This window comes from Cottoperca gobio, chromosome 3 (assembly GCF_900634415.1).
Source record: "Cottoperca gobio chromosome 3, fCotGob3.1, whole genome shotgun sequence".
NCBI classification, from domain to species: domain Eukaryota; kingdom Metazoa; phylum Chordata; class Actinopteri; order Perciformes; family Bovichtidae; genus Cottoperca; species Cottoperca gobio.
In genome coordinates this window covers 2,026,692-2,043,344 of record NC_041357.1, presented here as the reverse complement: position 1 = coordinate 2,043,344, position 16,653 = coordinate 2,026,692, and the positions used below count along the sequence as shown (strand labels likewise).

The 16,653-nt window shown below is 39.8% G+C and overlaps 1 protein-coding gene across 1 annotated transcript; it reads left to right on the top strand.

Annotated features, from left to right (window-relative positions):
• Nucleotides 1–1,212: 1,212 nt before the first annotated feature.
• On the top strand, nucleotides 1,213–16,211 carry LOC115028904 (intestinal mucin-like protein; the record flags this gene model as incomplete). The annotated part of the gene is made up of 20 exons (XM_029462828.1): nucleotides 1,213–1,441; nucleotides 2,270–2,344; nucleotides 4,416–4,678; nucleotides 5,035–5,206; nucleotides 6,273–6,520; nucleotides 6,699–6,882; nucleotides 7,527–7,731; nucleotides 8,552–8,724; nucleotides 8,810–8,879; nucleotides 9,689–9,810; nucleotides 9,926–9,957; nucleotides 10,105–10,273; nucleotides 12,093–12,188; nucleotides 12,927–12,967; nucleotides 13,553–13,792; nucleotides 14,519–14,617; nucleotides 14,928–15,056; nucleotides 15,141–15,180; nucleotides 15,267–15,387; nucleotides 15,877–16,211. Coding segments are annotated over 20 exons (2,880 nt in total), but the record flags the coding sequence as incomplete, so codon positions are not given.
• Nucleotides 16,212–16,653: the final 442 nt, after the last annotated feature.

The window sequence follows — 16,653 nt, the reverse complement described above, 5'->3', positions numbered from 1 at the left end:
GTAACATCAAAACCCTCTGTTGGTACGACAACGACAGAAATTCCCTCAACAACAACTGAGGGAACAACAGCCAAGTCTACAGAAACAACAACATCAGAAGGAACAACAGTAAAGATTTCAACAACAAAGCCACCTAAAGAAGTCACCACTGGCCCTATAACAACCTCTACCACAGCTGTTGTTGAAACTACGACCTCAGTGCCAGCTGTCACAACAACAAGTCCTGAAACAACAGTTGTAACATCAAAACCCTCTGTTGGTACGACAACGACAGAAATTCCCTCAACAACAACTGAGGGAACAACAGCCAAGTCTACAGAAACAACAACATCAGAAGGAACAACAGTAAAGATTTCAACAACAAAGCCACCTAAAGAAGTCACCACTGGCCCAGTAACAACCTCTACCACAGCTGTTGTTGAAACTACGACCTCAGTGCCAGCTGTCACAACAACAAGTCCTGAAACAACAGTTGTAACATCAAAACCCTCTGTTGGTACGACAACGACAGAAATTCCCTCAACAACAACTGAGGGACCAACAGCCAAGTCTACAGAAACAACAACATCAGAAGGAACAACAGTAAAGATTTCAACAACAAAGCCACCTAAAGAAGTCACCACTGGCCCAGTAACAACCTCTACCACAGCTGTTGTTGAAACTACGACCTCAGTGCCAGCTTTCACAACAACAAGTCCTGAAACAACAGTTGTAACATCAAAACCCTCTGTTGGTACGACAACGACAGAAATTCCCTCAACAACAACTGAGGGAAAAACAGCCAAGTCTACAGAAACAACAACATCAGAAGCAACAACAGTAAAGATTTCAACAACAAAGCCACCTAAAGAAGTCACCACTGGCCCTGTAACAACCTCTACCACAGCTGTTGTTGAAACTACAACCTCAGTGCCAGCTGTCACAACAACAAGTCCTGAAACAACAGTTGTAACATCAAAACCCTCTGTTGGTACGACAATGACAGAAATTCCCTCAACAACAAATGAGGGAACAACAGCCAAGTCTACAGAAACAACAACATCAGAAGGAACAACAGTAAAGATTTCAACAACAAAGCCACCTAAAGAAGTCACCACTGGCCCTGTAACAACCTCTACCACAGCTGTTGTTGAAACTACGACCTCAGTGCCAGCTGTCACAACAAGTCCTGAAACAACAGTTGTAACATCAAAACCCTCTGTTGGTACGACAACGACAGAAATTCCCTCAACAACAACTGAGGGAACAACAGCCAAGTCTACAGAAACAACAACATCAGAAGGAACAACAGTAAAGATTTCAACAACAAAGCCACCTAAAGAAGTCACCACTGGCCCTGTAACAACCTCTACCACAGCTGTTGTTGAAACTACGACCTCAGTGTCAGCTTTCACAACAACAAGTCCTGAAACAACAGTTGTAACATCAAAACCTTCTGTTGGTACCACGACTACTGAAATTCCCTCAACAACAACTGAGGGAACAACAGCCAAGTCTACAGAAACAACAACATCAGAAGGAACAACAGTAAAGATTTCAACAACAAAGCCACCTAAAGAAGTCACCACTGGCCCTGTAACAACCTCTACCACAGCTTTTGTTGAAACTACGACCTCAGTGCCAGCTGTCACAACAACAAGTCCTGAAACAACAGTTGTTACATCAAAACCCTCTGTTGGTACGACAACGACAGAAATTCCCTCAACAACAACTGAGGGAACAACAGCCAAGTCTACAGAAACAACAACATCAGAAGGAACAACAGTAAAGATTTCAACAACAAAGCCACCTAAAGAAGTCACCACTGGTCCTGTAACAACCTCTACCACAGCTGTTGTTGAAACTACGACCTCAGTGCCAGCTGTCACAACAACAAGTCCTGAAACAACAGTTGTAACATCAAAACCCTCTGTTGGTACGACAACGACAGAAATTCCCTCAACAACAACTGAGGGAACAACAGCCAAGTCTACAGAAACAACAACATCAGAAGGAACAACAGTAAAGATTTCAACAACAAAGCCACCTAAAGAAGTCACCACTGGCCCGTTAACAACTCTTACCACAGCTGTTACTGAAACCACAGTTAGTGTAGTCACAGGAAAGCCACAAACATCAACTGTAATTACACAACCTTCTATTTTCAACACAACTATTATGGCTTCAACTACAGCAACAACTGCTAAAGCTACAACTTCCATTGGCCCAATAACACAGACACTTCCAGGTACCAGAACCTTTCACACTACCGGACCATCCCGGACCACAGTTTTTTCCACACCAACACTATTAACCACAACAACAACATGTGTCTGCATTGTCAATGGGACTTCACACCATCCTGGTAAGTTGTTATTTTTGCTTTGCCATAATCTAATTTGCCCCACCACAGTCTTATAATGAACACAAAAATGTTTTTCAATGCGTTGCCACTCGCACTAGGTCAGCTTTAAAGGCCCAGCCTTGCTCTCAAACTGCATCAGATTGATGCATTTAACATGAAAATGTTAAATGGGGGAGGGACCCCACTCGGAATTCTGTGGGAAACACTAGAGCAATGAACACCCATATAAAGTTCCTCATTATTTCATCATAATAAGAATGAGCTATAATGTAATGTATCTATAATGTGTCTCGGAACCCATCGTCTCTGGCGGCAATGGGCTATATTTCTGGGGCTCCGGTGTAGCTAGGGAATATCTAGTAATATATATAATAATACTTCCTTTTTCATGTGCTGCTGATTGTTTACAGTCTGATTAGCCGTAGCATTATTTTTCTTCATTAAAAATCCTAGAATTTTAGAATAACAGTATGAAATGCTTTAAAAAAAACACATCAATAAAGAACACCAAAGACTTCACACTTTAAAGATAAATCAATGAAACCTGACAAAGTTGTATCCAAGAAATGCTTCTTCTATTGAGTCTAACAAAACATTGCTTTACTTTAAACATGACTCATAAAGTATAGAATTCAGAGCATTTATCACCATTGATGAACCCCACAAAGAATCGTATATGGTTTCTAAGCAGTACTTTGCCATAGAAAACATCACAATGTCTAGTAGTTCTTGCTTTAGCTGCACATGTTCCCGCAAATGTAATTGTTGGAGGCACAACATAGGCTCTAGCTCTGTTAGTTCTAAATTATGCAAAACAAACATATGGTAAATGATAAATTAACTTGCATTTATATAACGCCTTTCTAGTCTTCCGAACCCTCAAAGCGCTTTCACACTGCATGCCAACATTTACGTCACAACATTTGCCATTTGCACATGTTCATAAACTGATGGCAGAGGATCATGATACTCACACACCGGTGGCTGTAAGCAATTTGGGGTTCAACTGCCCAAATTGACATTAAGAAAGTCCCTGGAGACTGCCTCATTACAGGTGTAGCATCTTAAGACATATCTCACTTAATCAATGAGAAAAAACTGGCGTGGTGTTGTACATGTTGTGTTCCTGTCTCCTCGCATGACCCAAAAATAATTCCGGTCAGCCTACATGAAGGCCGTTCCAATGCTTTTATTTCTGCAAGGAGGAAGGACCGGTTAGCAAGGAGCGATCTCTGATGAGACATGAGAATGTTTGTTAAGTTGTTTACTGAAAAGGGACACATACAGAGAGACACTGTAAAAACAACTGGTGTGCTGGTGATGGTAAATGTGCGCTCTTATTATTATTGGACAGTGCATCAGGGTTTCCACAGTGTTTTGCAAGCCCGGCAGCCCGCCGCAGCTAAGTTGACCCCTGCTGTGGCCAAGCATAATTTTAAATGCATTTTTAAGATGTTTATTAAACTAGTGGCGGCCGTCAAGAGAAAGCGAGACACACACATAGAAGAGAGATATATAGAGAGAAGGAAAACAGACAGAGCGTGTGACAGCGAGTTAGAAAATATGATTTTGTTAAACTGTCAATCTGCCACCGCCACCTGCAAATCATCTCACGGTCCAAAGAAAGGACTTTTGTCCATTATCACACAATTTATTGTATTGTAAAGTGTAACCTTTTAGTTTGTAAAAAAACAAAAAAAGCTAATTGGCTCATTTTCGTGCTATACAATAAATTACCTGGCTGAGATCTTATATGATACCTCGAAGTTGTTTAATGGTATGCTGCTTATACATTTAACTACATGTTTAAATACATTAATTAGGCATTAGTACTTTTTAACAACCTTCTGGGATTTTCAGAAGGTACAAGCGGGCTAAAAATAAATAAGTCTTATTGGCTATACAAAATAGATTAATGGTTCAGTTCGTCAGGCCAACTTTATGAAACACAGCCTCCTGCCTTTTTAAAAACATTTTTAAAGCAGGGCAGTTTTCAGTCTGAACATGTTTTATGAATCAGTAATTCTATGATTTGGTCTACTAACCTTTATCTCCACTCTGATTTTCACAGGGGATATGGTGTACAATGTCACTGATGGCTTAGGGTGGTGTTACTTTGCATATTGCAATGCATCTTGTAAAGTTGAGACGCAATCCAGTCCATGTCCCACCACACCGATACCCAGCACAACCGCACCTTCTACCACTGCAGGGTTTGGCACCACTACGCAGGCCACAATTTCTTCCACCACAACTGTTCCAATCCCTTCTTCCACTGCATCAACAACCTCATCTACTACGTTGGACTGCACTGATGTGAATCCACCAAGAAAGGTGCAATATAGATAAAATGTGTTTTTATTCATGATGGTATTTCCAAAACATTTGGGGGATTTTATTTCACCAGTAGCTGCTTTGTGACCAGGAACACAAGTCTTAAGTCTATGGGCCTAATTTTGGTGTTGTCGCATTGAGTAGAATGCAGCTCAGAAAAATTGCAGATCAATTAAAACTTTTGTCTCTGGCGATAACTCCTAGTGTTTCCATCCAAAGCACCAGACTACACACATCATCGTTTAAAGTACCCCTCGGAACTTCATAATTTTAATTAGAATACGGACAGATGTGTGGCTGTGATGTGCAAAATGATGTGATAGAGATTCTGATCTTTACTCTCAATACACATCCAGAATGGAGAGTCCTGGAAGTTTAGCAACTGCACCACAGCAACCTGCACCAATGGCAAAATCACAGAGACACGTAATCCATGTGCCACAGTACAACAACCCATATGTGCCAATGGACGCAAAGAGGTCCAAGTCTACGATGATAACGGATGCTGCTTCCACTATGAATGTGAATGTAAGTTGAAAATGTAACCTTACATTACAGTTTACCACTTTTGACTTACATATGCAGCATATGATCTTGTGTCAGTGTGCGCTCTTGACAGTTTTCATAAAATGTATGAAAATCTGCATGTATTCAGTACCTGATTTAGTCAGCTTCTGGATCCTGGGACAGGAGAGGTCATTGTTCAACAGTGACATTTCAATGAGACCGGAAAAAAAACATTTAATTACTCATGACATGATGAATCTAGTTATTTATACAGTACAAGGCAACAAACAGGTTGATTGGATTTTTACATTTGATTGCTGGGTAAATTCACATTCAAGTTTGATAAAATCAAAACAAAATTCCTCAATAATTCTATCCTAATGTTCATGTTTTTCTTTCACATTATCAAATAAGAACAGTTTTTAAATAATCTACAAGGCTATATTCAAAGTATTTTTATTTTCATCACCACAACCTGCCTTATGGCTTGTGTAAATCTCATTTCCACTATGCTAGGCCTAGTCTTCATGTGCATACCTCTTCCTAAGAAAAATGTATTGTTGTAACAATAGAAAATGTTGAAAATTGGAAAACTTTCATTTTTAATTGGATCTGTGATCGGGTGATATGTGTGATTTATTTGATGTTTGAGTCAAAATAGTCATAAATATAAAAATGAATCAACAAATTACAGGACATTGATATGGATTATTACAAAACAAAATTGTTCAATCAAGTATGTTATCTAGAAAATGTGGTATAGATTGGATGACATTTTTAGGAAGAGTGTTAAAAAACAGTTTGTCTTGTTTCAGCAGATAGGGTCAAATGGTCACATGACGACACTAATGTATCCAGATACACATCAAAAGTTACTCAATTATTTCTTGGGCTATTGTCTGACTCGACACTAAATGACATCAAAATTGCTTCAGTAGTAGTAGGTACTAAAGCAACTAATCACTAAAGTAATTCTGTAGTAAATATTAATTGCCAATAAACAAAGATATCCTGGGAGATTATTATGTTTTCTGCTTGTTCCAGTTGTTACGTATTATTTCCATTAATTGCTCTTCTTATCCTGCAGGTGTGTGCAGTGGCTGGGCTGGATCCCACTACATGACTTTCGATGGAAAATCATACAGTTTCAACAAGAACTGCTCTTACTACCTGGTCAAAGAGATTATTGCTAAATACAACCTGACTATTATAGTAAATAAACGTGACTGTGAGCCTTCTGACGTCACATTCTGTCCCCAGACTCTCACTGTTACATACCTATCGTACACGGTAGTTTTGACTCAGTTGGAGACTTCAGGAACAGTAGTGAATGTGGTAAGCCCCGATTCTAATTGTCAAAGACATTTGTTGTTTTTGTGATAGTATCTCACTTCCTTCATTATTTTGAGTGTACTGACTTAATGGTTAATCTGACTACCAAAGTGATGTGGTGCATGGTGAAGTTAGAAATGTTACTGTCTTCTCTAATGTCTTCTATCTCCTTCTCCTACAGGTCTATATGAATCACAAACGTATCTTTCCCGCCTACAGTAATCCTGTCCTATACATCAAAAGCACAGATATGGTGATCACATTGGTGATACCGGAGATCGACACAAAAGTGGTCTACAGGGGCTCCTCATTCAGCATTGACCTTCCTTATACCCTCTTTGGTGGGAACACTGAGGGACAGTGTGGTGAGATAGCAGAACACTTGATCCCTAACCTAAACCTATTTAGTGACACTGAAATCATTGGGTGAAAGAAATTACAAACATTTCAATAACAAGCAGAGGGCACCAGAGAGAGCTGCTCGTTGTCACTGGCAGCCTGCGGTTACTGTATGATAGGCCTAATATTTAGTGCTGATGTTAGAATAGTTAATACCACAATTCACCGATTTTGGAAGAAGATTCAAAGATACAAAGATTCAAAGGCTTTATTCTCCTATGCACAAAAGCTACAGGGTAGTTGTTGGCAATGAAAATCTTAAATCCAGGTTCCTCCTACAGCCCGAATGTTCAGAAGATCAGGAACACCCTTTGTAATTCCTAACAAACAGGATGAAATTAATATGTAGTACAGCCGAGCACTAGCGCTAAGAATCTAGAAGGCAAAACTAAAGTTTAAATCCAAGTCAACAAGTCGATACTGCTAAAAGAGACAATGGGCCTCATGCAAAAACACTTTTCAAATGCCTTATTCTAAAATTCTACTTTCCACTTTTACTTTGAGGTTTATACGAGTGTTGCAAGTCGGATTCACCAAACTTTCTTAACGACACAAGAAATGCATGAGCCCTCAAACTTTGCCTTCATCCTACTGTCTCTTTGTTTTGCAGGGACCTGTGATAACTCCCAGAACAATGACTGTCGTTCTCCAAACGGCCAGGTGGAAAGCTGCTCAGACTCTGCAGGCCAGTGGCATATCCCAGGCACACCCTGTGTCATCCCCACAACCCCACCAACTACTACGACAGCACCCAGGACCACCTCAACAACACAGCCCACTTGCAAACCTGCAATTTGTGATCTCTTAACCAGCAGGTGAGGGGGAAAACTAAATATTCAAAAACCTCTTCATTCTCTTCGGCTCATGTATTGCTTTAAAATATCTATAAAACATTCAGGGCGTTAATATAACTGATATTAGCTTTGTTAAGATATAGTGGAGTAATGTCTACCTGAGCAAATAATTACTTACTTAAGTTAGAGTAACAATGACAACCACAAGGCCTGGGGAAAGAAACAAGGTGATATTTTGGCAGTAATATTCACTATAATTTGAAGGTTAAAGACTAAAATGTCAACAGTTTTCATTGACGAAAACTGGACTAAAGTAGTTTGGGTTTTCTTTGACTAAGATAAGACTATAATGCACAGACCTTTAGTCAACTAAAACTTAACTGAAAGAAAACAGGATGAAGTTGACTAAGTATAATAAAAACATTTGAACAGTGAATGAAGGGGACTGTTGACAGTTAATTAAAATGAGTGGAACATAGCATACCAAATACAAATAAAAAATGCTGGGTTAAAATAACTTAATTCTGAATCCGACACCTGAAATAGAAACTTTGGTAACTCTTTAGAATAAGGCTTGCAACGTACAGCGTAGTTCTTCCCATTTGACATGTGCACTAACGGTGTTCCAGTACAGTCTGTATCGATAGAAACAAGGGAACAATATGTACAGTTAGGGAATAAGGTGGTAACAATCCGGGAACTTAAAAAGAATGTAATCTTTTATGAAAGTTTAATGCAGGTCTATTTTATTGCTTTCTGTTACATCTTAGATGATGTTTGTATTTGTAAGTCTTCTGATCACTTTTCTGACATACTCTCCTGGCTTGTATGTTCTTTCTAGTGTTTTTGAGCCATGCCACACAGTCATATTCCCAGGACCATTTGTCACATCCTGTGTGTCTGACAATTGCTACAGTGGCAATAAGACCTGCTCCAGCCTGGAGGCCTACGCCACTGAGTGCTCTAATGCAGGAGTCTGTATCGACTGGAGGAATGAAACCAATGGGCTTTGTGGTAAGATAGTCTATAGTGTATATTACTATAGGTGTTGTGTTGAGTTCTGAAATAATGTGTATATAAACATGTTCCCATCTTACAGAGCACAAGTGTCCAAGTAACAAAGTGTACGAGGCCTGTGGCTCCACTGTAGAGCCGACATGCAATGACAGGTAAAGAATATGTTGTTGTTTGTTTTTCTAGTTTTAGAGGTCTTCACATCCACACACCACTTCCCTGATTCATATACTCACTTTCTCACCGCTGTCAGGACTTACATGATGTTTGATGTCCCTAGTGGAGGTTGTTTTGTTTCTTTGCAGAGTGTGACAAGGATAAACAGATTGTGAGCCCTGTTGAATCCGTGTACCCTCGGATCAATCGTTTTTCTTTTTTAAACCAGTAAACAGAAAAGCGACTGCAATGCTTTTTTAAAATTTTGCTTTATACCACACTAAATGGCGAAGGGTGGGGCGGAACTCTCGGATGTAATTTTTAAAACACAAGACTTGCTTGGTAAAAGACAGGCATTGAAGAGGCAAAGAAGTTTTGGGATATTGTGGTAATTACTGGAGAGGACGTGTGGGTGCTGTTGAGACTTTCATGCTCTCAGAGGCTAGATTGATAAATAATGTAAATGATAAATGGACTGCATTTTGTCTCTAGTTAGATTAGGAGATTGGGAGAATTGAGTCTTATTTTCAATCCAGTAAAAGGCGGTAATGCAACTTTCTGGAATGTTATGAAATTACTTCGGAGAGTTGTGCCCCACCCCTCGCTCCTGCATGGAGCCAATGTTCAGTTGACCATTTAGTAAGGTGAAAACAAAAAACAAAAAAAACATTGCACTGTCACTGTTTACTTTACAAAAAAGAAAAACGATTGATCCGAAGGAACACAGATTCTGATGTGTGACAATCCCTCAAAACATTTAAAGTCTTCACACCACTGTAATAACCAGTAATTCTATTTCTGACATCAGATACAACAAAAAGTTCCAGGCAGATAGCGAGGCATCCACTATCGACACCAAGGAGGGCTGCTTCTGTCCTCCTGGCACCACCTTATTCAACACAGTCTATGACATGTGTGTCACCTCCTGTGGTAAGAGCAGATCCTATAGAAATTTTGACTGGGTCAGAGAACAGTTTTTCTTAACAGCATTAGCTTGAAGTACACCTTTAAATCTGTTACACACTTGTTTCTTTTTGAATTTCAGATTGTGTTGGACCTAATGGACAACCAAAGCAGGTAGCGCCTTGAGATTGCTTTTTGAAAGGCGCTTTACAAATTCAATGTATTATTATTATTAAGAACTACGTATATATGTCACATTTATTCATGTACACTAGCAAAGCATGAGCTGTGTGTATCAACTGCTTCCTGTTTGTTAAACAGCCTGGTGACACATGGACAAGTGACTGCAATACCTGTGTGTGTGACATGGATTCCATGAGCATCCAGTGTGAGCCTGTTCAATGCCCAACAGTACAGAGCCCCATCTGCAGTGGAGCAGGCCAGCAGCTGGTCAACCACACAGAGGGCTGCTGCTCGACACAGTCCTGTGGTGAGTTGTGTCACAGAGCAAGCTGTAACTCTTTCACTTTGTGTTGATGGCAGTGAAATCAGTCTCTCTTTCTGTTCATGAGATTGGTGTAGAACTTTTAATCTTATATCCCATCTCCACTTGATACTCACGTGTGCTTCTGACACATGGTAATACATCGAGAGGTGGTCTCATCTCTGCCACATTCTTAAAGTAATAGAAAATAAGCTAACTCCAGCTCTGTACTTATCACACAGACATGACATTGATATCCATCCAAACACCTCAGTAAATAACATCTGTTAGGTGTTTAGTACATGTATGAATTAACCTTTAACACTGAATCAGAAGCTTTTTGCAGAAGCTCCCCTCGCTGGTGAGAGAAAGTACCACAGTCAGCTCAGTTGTAATATACAGTATGTTACAGAATGTAAGCTGGTTGCTTGTTTATTGATCTTATCAGCAGTGCTCATAGGCCTGGTGTATTAATTACTACCAAACTGAAGACATCAGAATCAGCACAGTCACAGTCACAGCATTATGAACAGGAAGCGATTGCTTACTGATGTACATACTGAAATGCATTCAGTACATTACATTACATTAATTTGGCTGACACTTTCATCAACGGCTACTTACAATGAGTGCATCCAACCATGTGAGTACAACCCCAAAAAGTTTAACAATCATGCAAATACATCCACTTCATAAAGTATGCTGCTCTACTTCAAGTGCTACATTTAGAGAGGATGAGAGATAGAGTTTTTTTATGGGCCATGGTGCAGTCACTTGTCGTGTAGAGTTCCTGCTGTCCTGATGTCAACCGGGAGCTCGTTGAAGCAGACGAGACTTTGTTGAGCGGTACTGAGATACAGTACTTTGATGTGATTGCCTAACTTAAAAAAACATGATTGAACGACAAATCCTCCAACTGAACAAAGCAGATATTTCTTGCTCTCTTGTATTTCCTAAAATGCTGTTCAATCCTTTAAGACAAAAGTCCTCCAACAGTTTAAAGGAGACCAAGCTCTCCCCCTGCTAAGGAAATAGAAGTATCCATACAGAGTCCATAGGGTCCATCACCTGAGACCCACCACCTACCTCATTTCCATTTTGAAATCCAATCACAATGTGGGCAGAACACAGATAATGAGAACTTTTATCAATACCAGATTTCCATTACAAAGGCCCGTGATCAGATGTCATTATCCAGATGATATGGAGTTACAGATGTTAAAGCAGGAGGAGATTGGGTCTTACTTGACTGTTTAATTGTTCTCAACCACTTTTTAAGTGAGAAGCTACCACCATATGTTGTGTTTGTTGATACTGTCCTGCATTGTCATCTTTATACTTATTGATGTATGTAGAAATGAATGCCTTTAGGAACTAATAAGAACATCCCCTCATACAGTAGCATGTAGTACATGCTGTAGAAAATAGAATCATACCAGCGCTGTTTGCTGATGCTATAAAGTTTACATTAATGTAGGCTGCTTTCCAAAGCAAACTGACATGTTTTAGATTGAATAATATTTCTAGGTTTTCCTACCTTCAAGCAGCCAGTGGTTTCAGTTATGTTCTGTATAGTAAAATAAACCAGCCATCACACATCCTTTGCTTTCTGTTAAAAGTTATGAGCAAGGCCTTTAATGGAGCTGCTCATTGACGAGCAAAGGTGTGAGTGTGTCGATCCGTGTGAGAGCAGCGCCTTCCTGAGAGAGTCTCCAGATATGCTGTAGTGAATCATTTAAACATGCAGGACTGCTGTTATGGTTCTTTAACTTATTGTTATAAAACACAAATTGAGACAATCATCCCATCCTTTTGTCCCCCACAGAGTGCAACATAAACCTGTGTCCAGCTCCTCTCACCTGCCCGCTGGGCTTCCAACTCAACGTCACCAACAGCAGCTGCTGCCAATCCTACGAGTGTGGTATGTGACTCTATTCTATCAACATAGCATCATCAGCTGCTGTTAAAAAAACAAAAACAGCAATGAGCTTTGTTGTAGAAGTGTGTAAGAATCAGTGTAGATGTGAGTTCTAAACACTAATGCAATCCTACCACAACGAAGCCTTCTAGTTACATGCATTGCTCATGAATAAATCCTTAGCTCGTCGCTCCGGCTACCAATTCTAACTTTCCCCCTTTCATGTAGGCCTAGCTTGTTTTTAAAATGGTTCACTATTCTGTGGGCATCTATTGAGTATCCAGCGGGGGCTGATAATGCGGATATCAAACTGCATGAATATACTAAATAGGTGGATTCTTAGGTTTCTCTATGTGCAATATGTTTTTTCTTCCTGTGTGTTATTTTACAAGACAAAAGCATCGTACTGTACATTCCTCATCGGGGCTTTGCATATGTGGGCCAACACATGCTTGAGATATTGCAGAGCTGTGGTTCACAGAAACATCGTTTTCACATTCTGATGGTGTAATCATACTCATAATTGAATCTAAAAAAGATTGATGGATTTTTATTTAAAAGGCCATTTTTGACAAAATAACAAAAGAATATATGAATTTATTACAAACATGTAGAATGTTTGATATAGCTGAAAACACTTGTTTACTGTCTTACCTGAATTAAACTAATAGAAGATCAATATGCATCCAGCACAGAGATAGATTAGCTTTGCTAACTCATGTCTCTTGTTTGTTTTTGCAGTTCCTAAAGGTGTATGTGTGTATGACATGAATGAGTACAAGGTAAGGACACAGTCTAAACTCAATAAATGTGTCCCAGTTCAGGTACAACAGGGAGGAGGATTCAAATACAGACACATGCAGAGCAGGTTGAATTACAGCTACGTTGCTTTACTAGAATAAAAGATCACAGCAGGTTTCAACACACAGGAAACACAACCCATGTACTGAATGATCAAGTGGCGACATGGTAACCTGTATGTGTTTTATCATGTGATTTTCCCTGAGACAGCAGAAGGACATATATGAGGTCCATTTGTTGTCTTGAATCTGTTGCATCTTGTTTCTTCATCAGCTCTTTGAGAAAAACTAAATAAACACAAAAGGTGCAGTAGCTGTGACCTGCTGCCAGTCACCAAATACTGTCGGTTACACTAAATAGTGGTAATGCAGTATTACAGTCGACAAAACTTTCCATGGAATGAGTTACCTGTCCGTCAAGTTTACACCTCTTGGTTTGTTTGTCAGTGTGAACATGAAACTTTTCTGTAGTCCAGGACAAATTAACTTAAGTACAGTTGTGAAAGCTTCCTTAGAATACTGAATTGATGTTTAAGACTAAAGCCTTAATCAATGTGTATTCTATAGCCTGGTGCCAAGATACCAACACCAGGAACACCATCAGAACCACCACTGGCAGCACCATCAGGACCAGAACAAGCATCAAGAACAACATCAGCACCATCAGGAACATCGGGACCGATATTAGAAGAGTTTTTTATACCCAAGCCCTGCCAGGAGTGTTACTGTAGCCCCAAAAGGGATCCCATCACCAAGCTGAACATCATTACCTGCAAACCTATTGTCTGCAACACAAAGTGCTTTGAAGTAAGCTCACTCACAGGTCAAACACACATATGCATTCACTTCAGGGACACACTCATACTCAGAGGCAACTGTCTTTGATATAACTGTACCAGCTAATGCATGTTGTAGTCAGTGTTAGTTGTAGCACTGGACTGTACATCACTGGACTCATGTGCCTAAATGTCTTGGACAAACCTGAGAAATACTTCTCAGTAATATTCAGTAGAATCTATTTTGGTGTTTTTCCCTCTTTGTATTTATTTTATTGGCATGTTTTGAAAAACAAAACACCCTCGGGCCTGTTGCCCATATTCTAAGCTAAACTGCTCTCTCCTACTGTACTGAACAATACAATTTGAGCACCTTGACATTTTCATACAGATTTTTCTTTTTTTAAATGTGTGGGCAATGAATGTCCCATTTGAGTCATGCGTTGAGTCATTTTTAAAAATGTGATCTTTTTTCTTCAGTAAAATGATGATGTGTTTAAATGCAATGTCCAATAAAGTGATAAATATCCATTGACCTGAAAATACTATATTAACAGAAAATCAAAGTTTTATGTTCCAGCTTTTCATAACGTTCCGTTCCATAGATGCTCTATCCATTTGAAATACTATACGCAAAAAGGAGCTACACATGGACAATCAAGTGCACAACCACACACTCATTAGCATTGTCTTACAAAGAAGTAGAGGATTTCTCTTTTTACTCTGTCCCCCTCACTCTCTCTCACTCTGTCTCCAGGGTTATGAATATCAGACTGTACCTGACAAGTGCTGCGGGACGTGTGTTCAGAAGAGCTGTATTTTCACCACACCTGACAACACAACACATATCATTGAGGTCAGTACTGCAGTTGTGTGAGTGTTTCCTCACATTTGTAATGGCCAGGAATATGAGGAAAGGGATGGTAGCTGTAGCAAAATAGTTATTTTTACCAATTGACAATTTAGATATTTATTAATGAAAGTAATACAAAGAAAAAAAGCTATAAATAAGACTATCCTTATTTCAAAACATGGAGTTGTATACATTCTTAAAAAGGTGTAAAAGAAATTCTCTATTACAGCAATAAGAAGTGTTTGTATATTGAGCCAAAAGGACACACATCGTTGAATATCTGACTGAGCCTCTGCTCTTCCTGATGGTACAGGTCAACAACACCTTTGTACCCACTATTGACAAGTGTGTGCAATATACCTGTGAGAAGATCAATGGACAGCATGTTACCAAGGAGACCAAGACCACTTGTCCTCCCTTTAACCCCTTGGACTGTGAACCTGTGAGTTTTTCTAACCATTAGAAAACCCCCCCCCCCCCCCCCAACTGTCCGACCCCTAACATGACATGTGTCTTTATCCCCCAGGGCACCGAGACTACTGACGCTAATGGATGCTGCAACACCTGTAAGTTAGTAGAGTCAAAGTATTTTAAATATGTAAACACTACAAATGTGCCATAGTTAGATCCTGACAGTTGTTGTGTGTTGCAGGCAAGCTGCAGAGCCTCTGTGAGGTCCAGAGTAAGCAAGCAGTCATGGAAGTGAGCGGCTGTGCAAGCCTGCAGCCGGTCAACATGACGTCCTGCGCTGGACACTGTGGAAGCTCGGCCATGTGAGTCTATTGAGCAACAAATGTGAAGTTTAATTCAGTTTAATTTTCACTGTAATTTGAAGGTCTGCCGGATAAACACTGCAGGACCTAATGATAAGTTGAAACCTCATTCAACATGAATACTGGCCTTCTATACCAATGCTCACCCAACTTTGGGCACATTTTACTGTTTTGCCCTGATTTGAAAGTTATGCCTCTCTTTGCTAGTTTAACGTGTTAGGAGGCCCAATGGAGGAGTGTTGCTATTAGGAAACTCCAATTAGCATAAAGAAACATGTCAGCACAATATAAACTAAACTGAGGATCCGCAAACTGGAGTTTGACACAAGACCCCCCAATAAGACAGGGCCACAGGATTAGATCATTTATATCATTTATGTTCAACTCACTGGCTGTTGAAGGAGCTGTTGTAATCATTGGAAAGGATAAGAGCTGTTGTCTGTGTGTACGTGTGTGTGTGTGTGTGTGTGTGTGTGTGTGTGTGTACAGATATTCTGCAGCGGCTAACATGATGACGCACCAGTGTGAGTGTTGCCAAGAGGCCACCACCAGTAAGAAGGAGGTGGTGCTGACCTGTGCCGACGGCTCCAAGGTCCAGCACAGCTACACTGCAGTGGAGACATGCCGCTGCAGCAAAGCGTGTGGCGGGAACAACGTCTAAACTGCACCCCGGCAGGAGACCCGATCAATAACTGCTGTACACTGGACTGAAACCTTTCAAACACTATGCAGGACCTAACCTTAGGCCTTCTTACTCTTGTCAGGTTTTATTATTTATAGCTAAACATGTGCTCTTTTCCAGTGTCACAACATACTACTGTGATGTAAACTTTCTTTATTTTAGGATTTCTTTGATGATAATATTAAAAATTATACTTCTGCAATGTGAACACTGGCATTGACATCTTATTGATCCATGGGGAACGATTACTCATAATGGAAAACACATTTTTATGACAGTTTGACATTTCGGAGGCTTCAGTGAGGGAAACTGTTGCTCGGACTGACTCTAAGGTTTTATTCTGCATGTCCACGACTTCTAGCTGTTTCTCTGCGTTTCTTTGATTCTTCAGGTTAAGTAGGTAAAGATTAGCAAACCATTTGTAAACCTTTAAGAAATCGGATGTAAAACATCTATAAAAATAACATGAACCCTAACACACAGCTGGAGCAGATATTTATAACACCGTTAATGGTTAAAAGTCGGTTTGTAAAGGTCTATAAACATTATCTGGGTGGTGATTATAAACTGAAGCTTATAATACC